Source organism: Homalodisca vitripennis, chromosome 4 (genome assembly GCF_021130785.1).
Source record: "Homalodisca vitripennis isolate AUS2020 chromosome 4, UT_GWSS_2.1, whole genome shotgun sequence".
Taxonomy (NCBI): domain Eukaryota; kingdom Metazoa; phylum Arthropoda; class Insecta; order Hemiptera; family Cicadellidae; genus Homalodisca; species Homalodisca vitripennis.
In genome coordinates, this window is record NC_060210.1 from 64,105,951 (window position 1) to 64,126,926 (window position 20,976).

At 36.0% G+C, this 20,976-nt stretch overlaps 1 protein-coding gene across 2 annotated transcripts in view; it reads left to right on the top strand.

The window, feature by feature from the left end:
- LOC124359406 (leucine-rich melanocyte differentiation-associated protein-like) overlaps positions 1-13,554 on the top strand; it is a 35,489-nt gene extending 21,935 nt beyond the window's left edge. For both annotated transcript variants that reach the window (XM_046812123.1, XM_046812122.1), the window contains exons 5-6: positions 8,271-8,352; positions 9,612-13,554. In XM_046812123.1, coding sequence (XP_046668079.1) covers positions 8,271-8,352; positions 9,612-9,691 — 162 coding nt within the window. In that variant the 3' untranslated portion in view covers positions 9,692-13,554. The remainder of the gene's footprint in view (positions 1-8,270; positions 8,353-9,611) is intronic.
- Positions 13,555-20,976: the final 7,422 nt, after the last annotated feature.

The following is a 20,976-nucleotide window of genomic DNA, read 5'->3' on the forward strand; positions in this document are numbered from 1 at the left end:
TAGCAAATAATAATGATGAGACTGAAACTATTGAAGACGATCAGTTGAAAAAAATTAGACCTATAATAACTTTTTTCAACCAAATTTTCAAAGAAAACTACACCCCCGATAGAGACGTATCAGTTGATGAAAGTTTGATGAAATTTCGTGGGAGGCTATCTTATGTCCAATTCAATCGAACCAAAAGATTTGGTATAAAGTTTTTTAAAATTTGCGAGTCAAAAAGTGGGTACTGTTCTGGTTTCCAAATATACACTGGTAAAAAGGTTGTTCCTGAAGGAATGATGGTAAGTGAGGAAGTTGTAATGGAACTCTTACAACCATATTTGGAAAAAGGTTACTGCTGCCACATCGACAATTGGTATTCGTCACCGAATTTATTTCTTAGGCTTTTAGAACACAATACCTATGCAGTAGGCACTGTTCGACCTAGTAGAAAAAACATGCCTAATGAGCTCAAAACAGGAAAGCTAGAAGTTGGTGAGGCACAACGCAGAAGCCTTGGTGGGTTACTAGTAGTGAAATGGATGGACAAGAAAATGGTCTACTGCATCAGCACATGTCATACTGACATCGACTACCAACCAACTGGCAGGTTTACCATCCCAACTAGGAAACGTCCAGAACGGTGGGAAATAATGAAGCCTAAGATGATCATGGACTATAACAATGGTATGTTGGCTGTGGACCGTCAAGATCAAGTACTGGCCTATGACCCGGTCATTAGACGGTACAGTAAGGGCTATAAGAAACTGTTTTTTTATATGTTTGACATGTGCCTCTTCAATGCGTATGTAGCATATTACCAAATAAAAGGAGGGAAAAAGCCACACTTTGTAGATTTTAAAATTGGTGTCGCAGAACAGATGCTTGCATCATTGGAACAGAGAGCTAGGCCATCACCTGGGAGACCATCTACAAGCAATCCTATGAGACTAAAGGGCCGGCATTTTCCACAGTCCATTCCTCCAACACCGCAGAAGGAATTCCCTACAAAAAGGTGTGCAGTGTGCAAAGAGCATGGACTGAGAAAGGAAAGCAGGATCCAGTGCAAACAGTGTGTAGTAGGCCTCCACATTGAGTGCTTTGAAGTGTACCATACACTTCAAAAGTTCTAGGCCCAAAAGTCATACAATTTTGTGTGTGTGTATAATGTATATAGTGTATAGTAAAAGGTTTGGAGCTGAAGATAATTTGGACAATTATTCATGAAAGTAAAAGGTATGTTTCTTCATTTATTCTAGTAACTATGGCAATGTAACAATAATATATTGTAATAAGTAATTTTGCACAAAAATGCAATTTATGTAGAAATTAACACAAAATTAACCCAAAATTAAAAATTTACAAATACTGAAATTAAAAATTATATGATATTTTCTTGGAATCAGCTATAAAATATTTAAAACAATAAAACAAAATAAATTTGTCTACGAAATTTCCAAAAAAAGATTTTTATTTTTAAATTAACTTAAAATTAACCAAAATTAACATTAACTTACTATTTTTAAGTCGACGGTATTTGTATACTTAAAAAATTGTAATAATAAATAATTGTCAGTAAAAAATAAAAAGTGTTTATTTTGTAACTAACATAAATTAACAAAATTAACATAAATTAACAAAATTAACATTAACTTTTTAATTTTTTTTTTGTGGAAAATATAGTTTAGGATACTTTTATTAAATATCCCAAGTTTTATTAAAATCTAAACAGTACAACTAGAGTAATGGAATTTTAAGTAAAATTCTCCATTTTGGGCCAAATTAATTGGATTTACTGTGGAGTTGAGAGGCTGGAAATACTAGTAGGCCAATGGGTTAATAAAAAATATTAAAGGTGTCCAAAAAATTGTGTTTTTCAAAATAGCAAGGATTTGAGGTTCAATGGAGTTAAAGCTCTTAGACCCCATTCTTTATTAACTTGTTTTATAAACTGGTTAAATCACATATTTAGAGTTACTTGTTAAATTAAATCCAAATCAAGATTTGGAAGAGTTTTAAATTAGAAATAGTTTGATTATTGATAATTGTACTGTGTTGCACTAGTCTTCAAATTCACAAGTAGTGCCTCTCCTCTAAAGCCAGTGGAATCTCCACTTCCACCAGTCATCAGGTCTGGAACAAACAATCAAGATTTGTTTTGAATTTTGAGTTTTTCCAGTTTACATTCCTTTTATTGCGTCTGGTATCTGACACTGTATCAAACTTGACTCCTGGAATCCAGAGTCATGTTCATCTGAAGAGATCCAAAGAAAGTCAACTACAAAGATGCTCAAAACGAAACATTTTCATTGTTTCAACATCAGAGGACTGTCCATTCTCCATATCTGCATACTAATTACTCTGCACTTCCTCCAGCCAACGGGAACGGAAGAGACCATCAAGGATTATTATGTTCTGAATAACTCCACTAGATCTTATTGTTGTATATAAAAGTCACACAGACACTGTGAAGATGACTGTTGGCTAGCCAATGGAAATTGAAAAAAACCAATAAGGTTTTTTTTTGTTCTGAATAGTTTTACTTGACCATATTGTTGTATGTTATGGGCAGACAAGCACTGTGAAGGCGACTGTTGGCCAGCCATCAGAGATAGAAGAGACCATAAGTTTTTTTATATACTGAATAGTGTCATTTGATCGTTTTGTTGTATATTACAGTCAGACAGACTCTGTGAAGAAGATTGTCTGGCAGACAACAGCGATGGAAGAGACCGTTAAGTTATTTTTGTACTGAATAGTTTACTTGACCACCGTATGGTTGTATGTTACAGTCAGACAGACTCTGTGAAAAAGATTGTCTGGCAGACAACAGCGATGGAAGAGACCGTTGTTATTTTTGTACTGAATAGTTCACTTGACCACCGTATGGTTGTATGTTACAGTCAGACAGACTCTGTGAAGAAGATTGTCTGGCAGACAACAGCGATGGAAGAGACCGTTGTTATTTTTGTACTGAATAGTTCACTTGACCACCGTATGGTTGTATGTTACAGTCAGACAGACTCTGTGAAGAAGATTGTCTGGCAGACAACAGCGATGGAAGAAACCGTTAAGTTATTTTTGTACTGAATAGTTCACTTGACCACCGTATGGTTGTATGTTACAGTCAGACAGACTCTGTGAAGAAGATTGTCTGGCAGACAACAGCGATGGAAGAGACCGTTGTTATTTTTGTACTGAATAGTTCACTTGACCACCGTATGGTTGTATGTTACAGTCAGACAGACTCTGTGAAGAAGATTGTCTGGCAGACAACAGCGATGGAAGAGACCGTTAAGTTATTTTTGTACTGAATAGTTCACTTGACCACCGTATGGTTGTATGTTACAGTCAGACAGACTCTGTGAAGAAGATTGTCTGGCAGACAACAGCGATGGAAGAGACCGTTGTTATTTTTGTACTGAATAGTTCACTTGACCACCGTATGGTTGTATGTTACAGTCAGACAGACTCTGTGAAGAAGATTGTCTGGCAGACAACAGCGATGGAAGAGACCGTTGTTATTTTTGTACTGAATAGTTCACTTGACCACCGTATGGTTGTATGTTACAGTCAGACAGACTCTGTGAAGAAGATTGTCTGGCAGACAACAGCGATGGAAGAGACCGTTGTTATTTTTGTACTGAATAGTTCACTTGACCACCGTATGGTTGTATGTTACAGTCAGACAGACTCTGTGAAGAAGATTGTCTGGCAGACAACAGCGATGGAAGAGACCGTTGTTATTTTTGTACTGAATAGTTCACTTGACCACCGTATGGTTGTATGTTACAGTCAGACAGACTCTGTGAAGAAGATTGTCTGGCAGACAACAGCGATGGAAGAGACCGTTGTTATTTTTGTACTGAATAGTTCACTTGACCACCGTATGGTTGTATGTTACAGTCAGACAGACTCTGTGAAGAAGATTGTCTGGCAGACAACAGCGATGGAAGAGACCGTTGTTATTTTTGTACTGAATAGTTCACTTGACCACCGTATGGTTGTATGTTACAGTCAGACAGACTCTGTGAAGAAGATTGTCTGGCAGACAACAGCGATGGAAGAGACCGTTAAGTTTATTTTTGTACTGAATAGTTCACTTGACCACCGTATGGTTGTATGTTACAGTCAGACAGACTCTGTGAAGAAGATTGTCTGGCAGACAACAGCGATGGAAGAGACCGTTAAGTTATTTTTGTACTGAATAGTTCACTTGACCACCGTATGGTTGTATGTTACAGTCAGACAGACTCTGTGAAGAAGATTGTCTGGCAGACAACAGCGATGGAAGAGACCGTTGTTATTTTTGTACTGAATAGTTCACTTGACCACCGTATGGTTGTATGTTACAGTCAGACAGACTCTGTGAAGAAGATTGTCTGGCAGACAACAGCGATGGAAGAGACCGTTGTTATTTTTGTACTGAATAGTTCACTTGACCACCGTATGGTTGTATGTTACAGTCAGACAGACTCTGTGAAGAAGATTGTCTGGCAGACAACAGCGATGGAAGAGACCGTTAAGTTATTTTTGTACTGAATAGTTCACTTGACCACCGTATGGTTGTATGTTACAGTCAGACAGACTCTGTGAAGAAGATTGTCTGGCAGACAACAGCGATGGAAGAGACCGTTAAGTTATTTTTGTACTGAATAGTTCACTTGACCACCGTATGGTTGTATGTTACAGTCAGACAGACTCTGTGAAGAAGATTGTCTGGCAGACAACAGCGATGGAAGAGACCGTTAAGTTATTTTTGTACTGAATAGTTCACTTGACCACCGTATGGTTGTATGTTACAGTCAGACAGACTCTGTGAAGAAGATTGTCTGGCAGACAACAGCGATGGAAGAGACCGTTGTTATTTTTGTACTGAATAGTTCACTTGACCACCGTATGGTTGTATGTTACAGTCAGACAGACTCTGTGAAGAAGATTGTCTGGCAGACAACAGCGATGGAAGAGACCGTTGTTATTTTTGTACTGAATAGTTCACTTGACCACCGTATGGTTGTATGTTACAGTCAGACAGACTCTGTGAAGAAGATTGTCTGGCAGACAACAGCGATGGAAGAGACCGTTGTTATTTTTGTACTGAATAGTTTACTTGACCACCGTATGGTTGTATGTTACAGTCAGAGAGACTCTGTGAAGAAGATTGTCTGGCAGACAACAGCGATGGAAGAGACCGTTAAGTTATTTTTGTACTGAATAGTTCACTTGACCACCGTATGGTTGTATGTTACAGTCAGACAGACTCTGTGAAGAAGATTGTCTGGCAGACAACAGCGATGGAAGAGACCGTTAAGTTATTTTTGTACTGAATAGTTCACTTGACCACCGTATGGTTGTATGTTACAGTCAGACAGACTCTGTGAAGAAGATTGTCTGGCAGACAACAGCGATGGAAGAGACCGTTGTTATTTTTGTACTGAATAGTTCACTTGACCACCGTATGGTTGTATGTTACAGTCAGACAGACTCTGTGAAGAAGATTGTCTGGCAGACAACAGCGATGGAAGAGACCGTTAAGTTATTTTTGTACTGAATAGTTCACTTGACCACCGTATGGTTGTATGTTACAGTCAGACAGACTCTGTGAAGAAGATTGTCTGGCAGACAACAGCGATGGAAGAGACCGTTGTTATTTTTGTACTGAATAGTTCACTTGACCACCGTATGGTTGTATGTTACAGTCAGACAGACTCTGTGAAGAAGATTGTCTGGCAGACAACAGCGATGGAAGAGACCGTTAAGTTATTTTTGTACTGAATAGTTCACTTGACCACCGTATGGTTGTATGTTACAGTCAGACAGACTCTGTGAAGAAGATTGTCTGGCAGACAACAGCGATGGAAGAGACCGTTGTTATTTTTGTACTGAATAGTTCACTTGACCACCGTATGGTTGTATGTTACAGTCAGACAGACTCTGTGAAGAAGATTGTCTGGCAGACAACAGCGATGGAAGAGACCGTTGTTATTTTTGTACTGAATAGTTCACTTGACCACCGTATGGTTGTATGTTACAGTCAGACAGACTCTGTGAAGAAGATTGTCTGGCAGACAACAGCGATGGAAGAGACCGTTAAGTTATTTTTGTACTGAATAGTTCACTTGACCACCGTATGGTTGTATGTTACAGTCAGACAGACTCTGTGAAGAAGATTGTCTGGCAGACAACAGCGATGGAAGAGACCGTTGTTATTTTTGTACTGAATAGTTCACTTGACCACCGTATGGTTGTATGTTACAGTCAGACAGACTCTGTGAAGAAGATTGTCTGGCAGACAACAGCGATGGAAGAGACCGTTAAGTTATTTTTGTACTGAATAGTTCACTTGACCACCGTATGGTTGTATGTTACAGTCAGACAGACTCTGTGAAGAAGATTGTCTGGCAGACAACAGCGATGGAAGAGACCGTTGTTATTTTTGTACTGAATAGTTCACTTGACCACCGTATGGTTGTATGTTACAGTCAGACAGACTCTGTGAAGAAGATTGTCTGGCAGACAACAGCGATGGAAGAGACCGTTGTTATTTTTGTACTGAATAGTTTACTTGACCACCGTATGGTTGTATGTTACAGACAGAGAGACTCTGTGAAGAAGATTGTCTGGCAGACAACAGCGATGGAAGAGACCGTTAAGTTTATTTTGTACTGAATAGTTCACTTGACCACCGTATGGTTGTATGTTACAGTCAGACAGACTCTGTGAAGAAGATTGTCTGGCAGACAACAGCGATGGAAGAGACCGTTAAGTTATTTTTGTACTGAATAGTTCACTTGACCACCGTATGGTTGTATGTTACAGTCAGACAGACTCTGTGAAGAAGATTGTCTGGCAGACAACAGCGATGGAAGAGACCGTTAAGTTATTTTTGTACTGAATAGTTCACTTGACCACCGTATGGTTGTATGTTACAGTCAGACAGACTCTGTGAAGAAGATTGTCTGGCAGACAACAGCGATGGAAGAGACCGTTAAGTTATTTTTGTACTGAATAGTTCACTTGACCACCGTATGGTTGTATGTTACAGTCAGACAGACTCTGTGAAGAAGATTGTCTGGCAGACAACAGCGATGGAAGAGACCGTTGTTATTTTTGTACTGAATAGTTCACTTGACCACCGTATGGTTGTATGTTACAGTCAGACAGACTCTGTGAAGAAGATTGTCTGGCAGACAACAGCGATGGAAGAGACCGTTAAGTTATTTTTGTACTGAATAGTTCACTTGACCACCGTATGGTTGTATGTTACAGTCAGACAGACTCTGTGAAGAAGATTGTCTGGCAGACAACAGCGATGGAAGAGACCGTTGTTATTTTTGTACTGAATAGTTTCACTTGACCACCGTATGGTTGTATGTTACAGTCAGACAGACTCTGTGAAGAAGATTGTCTGGCAGACAACAGCGATGGAAGAGACCGTTAAGTTATTTTTGTACTGAATAGTTCACTTGACCACCGTATGGTTGTATGTTACAGTCAGACAGACTCTGTGAAGAAGATTGTCTGGCAGACAACAGCGATGGAAGAGACCGTTAAGTTATTTTTGTACTGAATAGTTCACTTGACCACCGTATGGTTGTATGTTACAGTCAGACAGACTCTGTGAAGAAGATTGTCTGGCAGACAACAGCGATGGAAGAGACCGTTAAGTTATTTTTGTACTGAATAGTTCACTTGACCACCGTATGGTTGTATGTTACAGTCAGAGAGACTCTGTGAAGAAGATTGTCTGGCAGACAACAGCGATGGAAGAGACCGTTAAGTTATTTTTGTACTGAGTAGTTCACTTGACCACCGTATGGTTGTATGTTACAGTCAGACAGATTCTGTGAAGAAGATTGTCTGGCAGACAACAGCGATGGAAGAGACCGTTAAGTTATTTTTGTACTGAGTAGTTCACTTGACCACCGTATGGTTGTATGTTACAGTCAGACAGATTCTGTGAAGAAGATTGTCTGGCAGACAACAGCGATGGAAGAGACCGTTAAGTTATTTTTGTACTGAGTAATTCACTTGACCACCGTATGGTTGTATGTTACAGTCAGACAGATTCTGTGAAGAAGATTGTCTGGCAGACAACAGCGATGGAAAAGACCGTTAAGTTATTTTTGTACTGAGTAGTTCACTTGACCACCGTATGGTTGTATGTTACAGTCAGACAGATTCTGTGAAGAAGATTGTCTGGCAGACAACAGCGATGGAAGAGACCGTTAAGTTATTTTTGTACTGAGTAGTTCACTTGACCACCGTATGGTTGTATGTTACAGACAGAGAGACAGTGTGATGATGATTGTTCCAGTTCATACTCTCCACTTCCTCCAGCCAACAGGGATGGAAGAGAACATCAAGGTTTGTTATGCTCCAAATGTTATGAAATTAGTACACTACGTTTTTAGTGTTTTATTCTCTTCATCATATGTCAAAAACTTATGGCATAAACTCGTAAGGCATAAACTTAATCATGCACATTAAATTTTTGTTAATCTTCTAAATCTGAGGAAGTTGTACGTCAAAATTACTCGAGAATCCTTTATTCCTTTCGAAAATTCCTTTATCGTGACATCTTTTACCATTGTTGTCAAACTTTGATATTCATGTTCAATTTTTTGAAGGAATTCACTTCCTTCAACAGGAACCTTTTGTTTTGTACCACTGTTAGTATTTTGATTCTAAATAATGAAACTGAATAGGTTATATCATTTCTCTTTTAAATATAAACTCAACAGCTATTGATTTAACAGGTAACAACATTTTAATTTCTGACTTATATTCAGTAGACCCTCTATAATCAGGCACTGCGTCAGTTTGGCATTCCAGTAATCCGGCGTATTTTGATGGGTGTAGAGTGGGGCATTCAGGTAACCTCACAAATGAATATGGTGTTGATTGCAGCAACAATGCTGCTATGAATGCCTTTGCAACTTGTGTCTACTAGTGATATTCTTGTTTAAAGAGACTTCAAGAGAAAGTATTAAAAGTGTCTTTTCAAGCCAACAAAAGAAAATCAAAGTATTTTTTACTCTAATGGAATAGACCTACCATAAGTTACAATTATATTTAATTCTAGTGTGGTACAGCACTGATAAAATCCAATTTTTAAATAGGTAAAAAGAATGTGTAAAGAAAATGTTTTAATGCTTTTCATTTAAATTTAGTACACAAGTACTGTTATAGTAATTTTGATTAGTATCCGGTGTAGTAAAACACACATTTTGTACATTTTTATTTATGGCCTTCCAATAATCCAGCAATACCGAGGTCTGATATCTGCCGGATAAGTGAGAGTCTACTTTATTACTGTATAATTTTACATAATAACATATTACACCAAAAGACAGACTGCCAACTTAAAGTTGTATGACCGTTTACTTTATATTAAGAGTTAATTTACCCAAGAAAGACAAAATTACAAATGGAAGGATGTAAGTAATATTTTCTAGTATTGTTTCCACCTCAGTAGGTGTTTTATTTGAAATACATTGTGTTAATCCTATGAAAGTTGATCATCATCTCTCTTGAATTACTAAGTAAAATAAAAAGATTGTTTTGACATGATCCAATTTGGTATCTTCTAGTAATTATTTCATTGTAGTCTGTATGTTTTTCAGGCATGTATGGGAAATGTAGATTCCGATATGTTGGGAAACACTCTGAAGGGAACCGGTTCATCCAGAACAACGATTTGTAACTCTGTTTGGGTAATTAATGCAAGTATTGTTTGTAATATATGTAAATGATTAACCCTCAATATGGCAAACACCAGATGTCTGACGTCAAAGACTACTTCTGGCTCTGGAACCGCTGGACATCTGATGTAAAACAAACATTTGGGGAATACTATACTTTTAATGTAGTTCTACTTTTTTAGTTTCAATATGAACATTATTGTTGCAGAACAAAATCAAGCAATCAAAGTCAATTTGACTACATTTTTATATTTTCTCTTTTTTAGGTAATTATATCTGGTTTTGTATTGCAGCAGCGGTAAGAGAGGTTTTGGTCATATAAAATTCAACTTTGAATAAGATCAGTTAAGAGAATTATAGCTGACCAGATAGTTTATTAGGTAGTAACAACGCAAGTGAAGATCCTTCATATACTAGTTTTATCGTATATACTGTAAATTATAAAAAAATTAAATCTTCTAAAAGAATTAACCAAACATGGTTAAACATTTTATAAATGTTCATACAGGTGTACTTCTTCTGAAAAAAGGTCCATAACTATTTTATTGGTATTAGAGCTATTAAACTAATAACAAAATGTGAATGTCACAATTATGTTAATCATTTATCTGTAATTGATTCTCAAAAACCATTCAAGATACAACAAAATTACTTCTTAGAATAAGTGTAGGAAGTATTGTAAGCATTCCAGAACACTTTTTTTCACTTGGTCCTTATATAACAGTGATACATTTTTAAAAGTCACGGCCACCATATTGGAACAAAATGGTGTTCCAAGCTGGTGTTCTAGTAACTTACTAGATATTTACAAAATCAATTTTAGTATCAAGTTTGAACTAGTTTGGGCTATTTTTGGAAGCCGTGTTATGTACTATATTTATATAAACTTAGAACAGAAGTGGTTTTGGGTTCTGGGAGGCATCTTCAGTGAAGTTATGTAGAAATAAGTAATATAAAAATGTATCTTCTTTATATACTTTTCATAACACCCTTACTTATACAGGGTGACCACCGGGAACCGGACGTTTTTTTAAATAAGCATAAACCACTTATTTTTTAACATAAAACTTATTTTATTACATAGAAATGTTTGTAATTACATGCCATTTAGGGAACAATGTTACTTATGGAATATAACGTCAAATAGATGGTGTCCATTTTCTTAAAGGTTCCTAACCTTTTAAGAAAATCCGCATGTACACGTTCGAGAAGCTCTTGATCAATTGCTGCCACTTTTGTCTTGATTGCATCCTTTAGCTCTGCCAAGGTGCGAGGTTTGTTGTTGCAGACTTGTGATTTGAGGTACCCCCACAAAAAAAGTCACAAGTCGTCAAGTCTGGTGACCTTGGGGCCACTGGATGTCGCCGAAACGGGAAATGAGCCTTCCTGGAAACATCCGACGGACCACAGCCATTGACAAGCGAGCAGTATGCGGTGTGGCACCATCTTGTTGAAAATAAACGTGTTCATTTCTGTCTAGACCTCTAGACAGGATTTTGCTTGTTAACTTCTCCATTTAAATTAAAATGTGCCTCATCACTCATAATGATTATTGTGCTGTCATTATCTTCGAGCAACACTTGCATGTGAACGGCGAAGTCCTCTCGCTGAGCGTAATCTCTTTCCTATAGCTTCTGAACAACACACATTTTATAGGGATGAACTTTGCAAAATTTTCCGCACTGATTCACGCTTTAACCTTTGTTCACTTGCATGTCTTCTTGCTGAACGACTTGGGCTCCGAATGAGGGCTAGTCTCACCCTCTCGACGTTTTCCGGCGTCCTTACGGTCTTCCTTGGGCCAGGAGATTTTTTCTTTAAAATAACTCCTGTCGTTCTCAGATTTTAAACCCACCTGAGAATAGTATTGCGGGTAGGAACCGTACCATGGCGTCCAAGGTTGAAATGAGTGCGAAAAATCCGTTGTACCGTTGTAACAGATTCGCCATTTTGCACAAACGCGTCGTATGCAAACATGCGATGCTCCACTGTCCACTGCTCCATGGCTACTGAAATGGCATTGTATAGCGAAGTCATTCACCACACTCTCCCCCCTCTCCCATCTTGGCTGAGCGTGTACTAGCAATTCCAAAAACGTCCGGTTCCCGGCGGTCACCCTGTACATTTCTACACAGGTAGTAAAACTGTTCATAGGAGGACTTTAACAGTTTGATTATATACAAGTTTAAATTAAATCATAGTTTCTAGTTTTAGAATTAATACAAAGATGGCAAAGTTATGCTGTGGTTACATTTAGTCATATAGAGTTCAATCAAAAAAAATATAGTTTTATTTTTAGAACTGTACAAAATGTACAACGTTTAAGTTTAGAACCTCATATAGAATTAATGATTCAGGTTGTGTGCCTTGATGTTGTGAAATAGTTGTCAAAAGAGCTTCCAAAATTGGTTGAAGGTGTTTTTTATTTATAGTTTACATACATGTAGACCAAATAATAACGTAATAATATCTAAAGGAATGGATATTAATTTACTGTAAAAAGATAAAACCGAGTGATAATATCTTGCCCGATTATTGTTTAGTACCAATAAGCAAATCATAGAGCATTGTTGGATGTTTATCTTTAAGTGAAAATAGTTTTGTATGAGGTACAGGTGATGGTTAAAGAGAACGGTCTAGAAATTAGATCTAAAAGACTACAAATAAAAAGCCCATTTTATTTTTATTAACTATATATTTATTTTATATGTTATAATCACATACATTCACACTCACCAAGTGAATGTAAATGTAAAATAAATTGTGTATACAGTTAAATATGAATTATACAAATTTAGTTTTTACTTTTAATATGATTAAGCAACATCATACTTCATAATATGTATAATGTAGATATAAGTTTTTACAAAAAGAACAAAACTAAAAGAATAATTAAATTCGATATATTCACCTTAAAAATGCACAAAATGAAATTATAAGTAAAAGTTTATTTTACTGTGTTTATTTTCTTTTAGTTGGAGTGTTCCAAGGAATTTTCAGTTAGGAAATTACTCTCTTTGTTTAGCATGTCAAGTCTGGGATTATCTAATCATAACTTAAGAAATCTGTATAGTTATTTTAGACAAGGTTTAATCTAGTTTTACATTTTATTAAATATACCAACAAATAATACAACAATTATACCAACAAATTATTTCGTAGTTAATAAAGTATAGAACATTTAATATTTTATGTATTCATTGTAGATAATAAAACCTAAGGAAAAAAGTACTTAAAAAAACATCTAATTCGTTCAACAAAAGTTTGTTCTGATTTTTATGTTGGTATTTAGTTAAAAAAGTTGCTAATCTTAGAGACTTTATTTTTTTACCAATTGTGACGGTGTATATTTTGTTGACTTTGGTAATAATTGTATTTGTTAAACGATTGAAGTAGCAGCATTGGTATGTTCATTATTAAAAGAATTTATTGATTTTTGTATGACTTTTTAGGTATCTAAAAATACTACTTTATATATACATTTTGGTATCAGTTGAAAGTTCTTATCGTGTGTTTATGTTATTGTTATTATTTTGCTGCTACTCTAGTTCCCTTTTTTGTTATATTATTTTGTAGAACTTCTGTGACTTAATTGGACTTTTGCCTGTTTTGTAGCGTAAAAAATAAATACTTAAATATTCAAAATATGCTCTTTGGCTTCCGAAGTTCCAATGTTAATCTTATGGAAGTATTTTTGTTTAGTTTAGAACACTGATTGATAAAATACATTTGTTGTTCAAGCAGTTACTCTCAATATACATAATAGGCTCACTAACTTTACTTAGTATCAACCTATTTTAATTATAACCTACACTTGTTACATGTAAGATAAAGAATTGTATATTACAAGACTTTCAACATTTAAGTAAGGTATCAGTTTTTACCATTGATCTCATTATAGAACTGGAATCGTCCTCTAAGAATCATTGGTGGAAACTATATGTTTAATTTATAACAGCATTAACAAACAAATTTATTCTAGAGTATTTCGTTTTCCTCTAATGATTTTTTAGCTTGGTTTAACATGTTTTAATTTTAGTTTCATAAAAATAAAGCATAAGTTCATTTTTTAAGGATGTTTGAACTCATTTTTGAATTTTTTTTTGGATATCTTTTTCAAATCTTGGGCCACCTCAGTCACATCGGTTCTTGAGTGAGAAAATCCATGCTTTTTTTATAGTGCTCTTTTTTACAAGGGTGAATTATAAAATTTGGAGAATAGAAAATAGTATTAAAAAGATTATAGCAAGAGTTATTTAAAGTAACTACAACCATATTATTTAGTTATCTTTCAAAAAAACATCAAAAGGAGCTTTTATGGTATTGTTGGTTTTTACTGTACCTAAAATAAAATATTTTAAATGTAAATTTTATTTATGATTCTTATAGACACATACTTTTAAATTTTTTTACAGCCTAATTTAAATTCTAGTTTAGTTATTATTCAATCTTTGATTCCACTAGTTATACACTTTTACTAATACAATCTAAGCTTATTTTCCCATTCTTCTCCTTAAATATTCAGACATTGTTATACAAGACTATTACATATATTATACGTGTTAAGTATGAAAAAGGTTCTATTACTTTTTTTTATATAGCTTGAAAAGCAGCAAAAGTGGACCTGCCAATATAGACTGCCAGATCTAGAGTTAATTACTATAATATTATATGTTTATTTTATAAGCTTTTAAATAATTTAATCAAATTATTGACCCATAATATTTTACTTAAATTAAGTTTTATTTCATGTATAAATATTTTTTTAACGTTCTTATATAGATGGAGTTGGTGTTACTATAAGCCTGCTCAATAAATATGAATGATTAACATTCCAATTGCCACTTACATGTATGTTTATTTTGTGATACTATATTGTTAATGTATTATTATATTTTTATTCATCTTTGTAACAATACTGCTATACATGAAAATTAAACTCCGTCCGTCATGTACTATTAATTTATTAGGTATAATATTAAACGTTTTATTATATAAAAAGCCTTTCTTTAACCAACCCATTACATTCATCCATAATTCTGAAACATTTAATTCGAGGGCTATCAAGAAAGTATATTACGTTTTGATATAAACTAAAAACAAACCACTAGAAAAAAATTGTATTACATACATTTGATAGTGACTCTAAAATACTATTTTTCTACATAGTCACTATACAAATTTAGGCAATATCATAGCAGTAAACTAGTTTTGATATTCTAGCGTTATGAAATTCTACCCCTTGAGACTTCAACCAGGTAGTTGCACACTTCCACAGCTCCATGTTGTGTGTGTGTGTGTGCCCCCACTCAATAGACTGTAATTTGGTTTTGTAAATTCACGTGTTTTACTGAGGCCTCGTCTCCTGTAATGATTCAATCGAGCAGCAGGACATGATCCTTTTCATGTGTCCAAAAATGTCAATAAAGCAGCCATACACTGATTTTTATAGATTTCTGTTAAGATTTTCAGTACCCATTGTGCACAAAATTTATAGTAACCTAACTACATCACCAGACAATTTCATCAGTCACAATGCTGGCTGTCCACTTTGTTCATCATCATGCACATTAGTTTGACCATTTTTAAACCTAATGCACCACTAATGCACTCGCCCTTAAGTAATCACATCGTTCCCATAAACTTCACAGACTTGGCAATTAATATCAATTGATTTACTGTCCTTAGCCAACAAAAAATGTATTACCGACTGCATTTAACAACTTATGGGATTTTCAGTTGAAGGTTTGTCTGGAAGTAACCGTCGCATGAAAACACCTCTAAACCCATTAATGTTTAATATACCTGCTAATTTTTCTATTTCACCAAGAGACAGCGGGAATATCTCTTTTTTTTTATTCACAGACAACAATGCATCAAGCTTCCGACCAATACGTCGTTTTATGTTTCGAGTAATGCCATATGAGAAATGTGCCTCAGATACAACAACATATGCTGTGGTGCCGCTGCTCCCCTGTGGAGATGGACTACCTTTTACAAAATCTAATTCAATCTGAATGTCACTTCGAGATCTGTCTGTTGTTGGTTGATGTAGACGTGTGTCAATTACAACCAAAGGTGAGTTATCAATAAATTCTTCCAGGTTTAATAACACGTTATTGTCTCCGAAGTTCATTTTTCGGAACCCTAGGTACTGATCGTACATGATCCTGTATATACCATTAGTAATATCAAAATTCTGCAATTCCTGAGGGTACCTTTCTCCATTAATTTTCACAGACACATTTTTGATGTTGCAGCTGTCAAATCTACTAGGATCTTTTGCCTGAGTGTTTGTTCTGTTTGTGTGAAGTGCGATTATAACAAATCTAGGATTCTACACATTTCTGTAAACACTTGTAATATCGAAGCTGAACGATGAACCGAACACCCCTCTTTTGTCGATGCATTGCCATTGAAAGAAGTTGTAGACTAAAGCATCCTTGTCACTCAAATGTTTCAAACTATCAATTAACTGGATTTTGGAAGTGCTGGTATAATCGACTATGGGGACTTGTAACACACACGACTCTTATCACAATGTTCCCATCGCCAGGATCCGTTGCTGTGGACCCTGCCCCTTTCCAGTGAAACAACGCATCATTATCTTCATTCCTAGTAAATGTGATTTCAAAACCTCCCTTGTACATCGGGTAACGTAGGTGGTCAAAGAACCCTAATCCTAAATGCCCAAGTGTACCGAGTGCCTCAAACTTCCCACCTCCTGTAAACGATGATGAGAAACCACTACTTGAGAGCGTTTGTTTTTCGGTGTTACTGTAACTAACAATCCCCTTTATAGTGCTGGTGATGCCGGGGAGTTCTACTGTCTCGATCAATGTATTATGTTTCCTCAGCTCTATTCTTGAAAACAAGAAGGCCGCGAAGTTGTCTACCAGTTTGACGGTAGAGTTAGTTTGATAATCAGATCCATAAGATTTTTGCACTTTCCTTGAATGTGGTACATTATGCGTGAATCATAAAATGCGTCTCCATGATCCAGTTTGAATGTTGTATTGTTGTTGGGTGCATTGAAGTTGAGCTCTGAAACTGGCATTACAGTTCTACAGTTATACTCACTTCTTGCTATACCGCTCGAAAATTCAATATACAGTTTCTCCATCATTGGTTTTACCACTGATCACTGTTCTAATATATCCTCTCTTATATATATGGTAAAAAATATTTGCTTTCATTGCTTTATATATCTAAAGGGTAGATACATCCTGAAGTTCCTAACCCCATACCAAGTTTACGTTTCAACCACATTCCTCCTGTTGTTGCTAGGCTGACCATACGCTCATTCAAGTCAGCATCACCTGAGGTAACCCTCTCCCAAGCTTTCTTTTGTAATATTTTGTCCGCCTCCCACCTGTCTTCTGTGTTTTTATGATCCCTATACCATATATCATGCTTCTTACAAGCTTCATCGAGGGGATTAATTCCCTTATCTCCCCTAGCAAGTCTCTTGTCAAGCAGGGTGCCGGGCCCACAGTAGTTGTACGTATCAAGATTATAGTTCTTGGGCGCATGTAACTCGAATGGTAACTTGTTAATGATGTCGTTCAAAAGCCCTTTACCTTCTATAACATGTTCAGGCAAAACAGACAAACATCTGACTAGATACTTCAACCCTTTAGGTGTAGCAATTAGGTCTTCCATTTCATCGTGAAGGAAATCAACCACAGACAGTTTTTCATTATGAAAGTTGTTGTTCCCAGCTTCTTCCTGAGCTTGAATGTAGTGTAATCTGTCAATGAGGTCTTTAAAGTTCTTGATGTACCTATATTCGACCGGATTTTCATTGTAAACCTTTAACCCTGAATCAACTGTTGCCACTTTTCCATTCACCAACTCATCCCAAATAGGTTTTATCATATGTTTCCACTTTAGTCCTTGACTTGATTTGGGACTAATTTTGGGATTGTTTCTTTGGAAAAGCGAGCTTGTCCTCACCAATGTCCTTGTAAGAGTTCCAGTCTTCATCAGTGTACAGATACTTCTCTACTATATTGTTTTTCATCAGCAATCTCCAAAGACCCTCAGTCCCTTTGTATTTCTTTTCAGAGCTGATTAATATAATGTCATCATAATCAAATGTAATCGGTTCGGAACCGATCATCGGATGCTCTAGATTTTCATCGTACCAAATACCAAACTGTTTGCCGTTGGATTTTGGAAGGTATCGGGCTCCTAGAGAACCAAACTAATTTAGAATCCATCAACTGTTCCATCGATTGCTCTTGAGGTTGTACTTCTGGCTCATCATCGTAATCTACATCCTCAAACGTTCGACGATCTGATGCTTGAGGCTGAAATCTTACCAACTGTTTCATACGGTTTTGACTACGTATCTTTTGTGTTTCCAATTCTCTATGTTGTTGTTCCCTAATGGCTCTGGTGATTGGTTCGTACTTTTTCTCATTTTCACGAACATCTTCTAACTCTTTGAAATGGGTCTGAGCAAACTCACTTTGTAATTTCCGGTTGAACTCTTCCAACTTTATAGCTTTAGAAACAGTGAGCGGTTGATCATGTGTTATTGATATGTTACGATTGGTAGACGTCTCATTAGCATTTGAAGATATAGTATTTTTGTTTGAGAAGTTTTTTAATTCATCCTGTTCAGCACGTTTGAACTTTGCAGCCAAGACACTCTGAATTTTTTCAAGTCGCCTTGCTTCTTTTGCATCTAGTTTGTTCGCCATGTTGTATACTTATAGTAATAGATTCAGTTATTCTTCAAAAATTTCAAATCACGTTTACACTGGAACGTCAAATTACGTTTACACTGGAACGTCAAATCACGTTTATACTGGAACGTCAAATCACGTTTACACTAGAACGTCAAATTACGTTTACACTTAAACGTCAAATCACGTTTATACTGGAACGTTAAACTACGTTTAGAGAACGTCAAATAACGTTTACACTGGAACGTCAAATCACGTTTATACTGAAACGTCAAATTACGTTTACACTAGAACGTCAAATTACGTTTACACTGGAACGTCAAATTACGTTTACACTAGAACGTCAAATTACGTTTGGAGAACGCTAAATCACGTTTATACTGGAACGTCAAATCAAGTTTGCTGTAACGTTTTACAACGAAGTATTATTCAACACTTAGTTTCCATTTTAAATTGCACATATATTTCCTTTTTTGTGGTTTAGCTGTTGTATTAATAGATATGAATCCATGAGATGTTTTCCAGCACTCAAAGCAGAGGGATTGAAAAAATGGCGGGTGAACCAGAAGATGCTCCGTGTTCAGTCTGCAATTTAATTATTCCTGGAAATGGAAAAGGACTTTATTGTGACGGGTTTTGCAAGAAGTGGTATCACCCATCTTGTGTGGACATTTCTGATCATAGATATAAACTCATAAATGAAGTTTCAGAAAATGTGAAGTGGTACTGTACAGCTTGTGCCGAGAAGATCGACAGGTTAGTTGCTAGTGTTTGGAATGTGGATGACCTTATAAATTTACAATCAGTTGTTGAGAATTTAGTTACCGTTGTTAAAGGGCTGGTAAAAGACAATTTAGCATTAAATAATAAAATTGACGAGATAACTGAGAGTAATTTGAGGTTAGGTCAAGTGTTTTCGTCTGCCGGTAAAACCGTTGACGTTGACAAGTTAAATTCTGTCAACGCTTCAAACAGGAATTGCTCAAAGACGTCCAAAACGAGCACTAGGAAAGTGCAATCGTCAATCGATGTCCCGAATTCGAGTTCAATCATCGATAATTGTTCATCGGAAATCGAGTGTTCAAATTCGGTGTCTTCTGTTTGGAATCATAACACAGTAAAATACGATGAAGAACGTGAAACTCATTTGAAACGCCCAGAAAACGAAGATTTTCCGTTCCTTCAAGATTCCGTTGGTATTAGTGTAAACCAAAATCCGTGGAAAACAGTTGTAAATAAAAGAAATCAAGTTCTAAATGGACATAACCTAAATAAGGGGATTGCCAAACCTAGGCTAATAAACCGGTCTACCCAAAAGATTTTGACTGGAAAATCAGTTACCAAAAATAACCTCAGCACAATCAAAAGGACTAAGTTTATATTTGTTTCAAGATTGGAACCGACAGTTGAAAAAAATGACATAGAAAGCTTTTTGAAAGCAAATAAACAAGGCAGCTATGTGGTAGAAAAATTAACCACAAAATATCCAACTTATAGTTCCTTCAAAGTGGGGGTACCAGAAAATCTGTGGGAGGATATTTTCAGTGAAGAATTTTGGCCAGAGGGTACTCTAATAAGTACTTTTAATCTTCCTAAACACAGACGCAATTTAAACTCACAAATAAAGGTAGACACTGGGTCAAAGATAGCCTAAACCCAGTAGAAGATGCGAGTAAAACAAGGGTTCTTTACTTGAACATCCAGGGCCTAAACAGCAAAGAAAATTTACTAAGTCTACTGGGTTCTGATAGTAAATATGATTTTTTATGTATCAGTGAACATTGGCTGCTGGCAGATGAAGCTCATTACCTTCAAGTGGAGGGATATATACCTTTGACAATGTACTGTCGCAAGAACCATATCAGAGGTGGTGTTGGAATTTTTGCTTGTGAAAACAAACAATTTATGTGCAATGTACTTGATTTTGAGTGGCTGTGTGACGAAATAAACTTTGAATGTGTTGCTGTTGAAAATCCTAGACTCATCGTTGTTAGTATATACCATTCTCCAGCTGGTGATGAAAATATATTTTTGAACAATTTAGAGCTGCTATTAACAAATCTCAGCCGAATGAAAACCCACATCCTGATTGGTGGTGATGTTAACTCTAAGTTTGATGTTACACGAGATCAACCTAGTGTGAGAAAATTATTAAACCTTCTCAGGCAGTTTGATTGTAAATATCTTAATAATAAGCCTACTCGTTTTAATTCCTGCCTCGATAACATTTTTACCAATATTCCATTCGAGCTGAGTAGTACCTGTGTAGTTCCTGTTGATTTTAGTGATCATAGTGGCCTAGAGACAAGTCTGAAAATATCATCTGTTCCTGACTCCAATAACTACAAAAATTATGTATTCCGTAACCTTTCTTCTCGTTGCCTGGACAATTTTTCGGAACTCTTAGGTAGTGTGGATTGGGTGAAACTACTCGAGGAAAACCATTTGCCTGCTGAAGACAAGTTTGCTTTATTTTTTACCAAATTCTTGGAGTTGTTCAACGAAGCTTGCCCTTTGAAAATGTTGACAAAGAAGAACAAACAGGCTAGAAAAACAAAATCAACATCAAATTGGTACACTCCGGAACTAAAGAA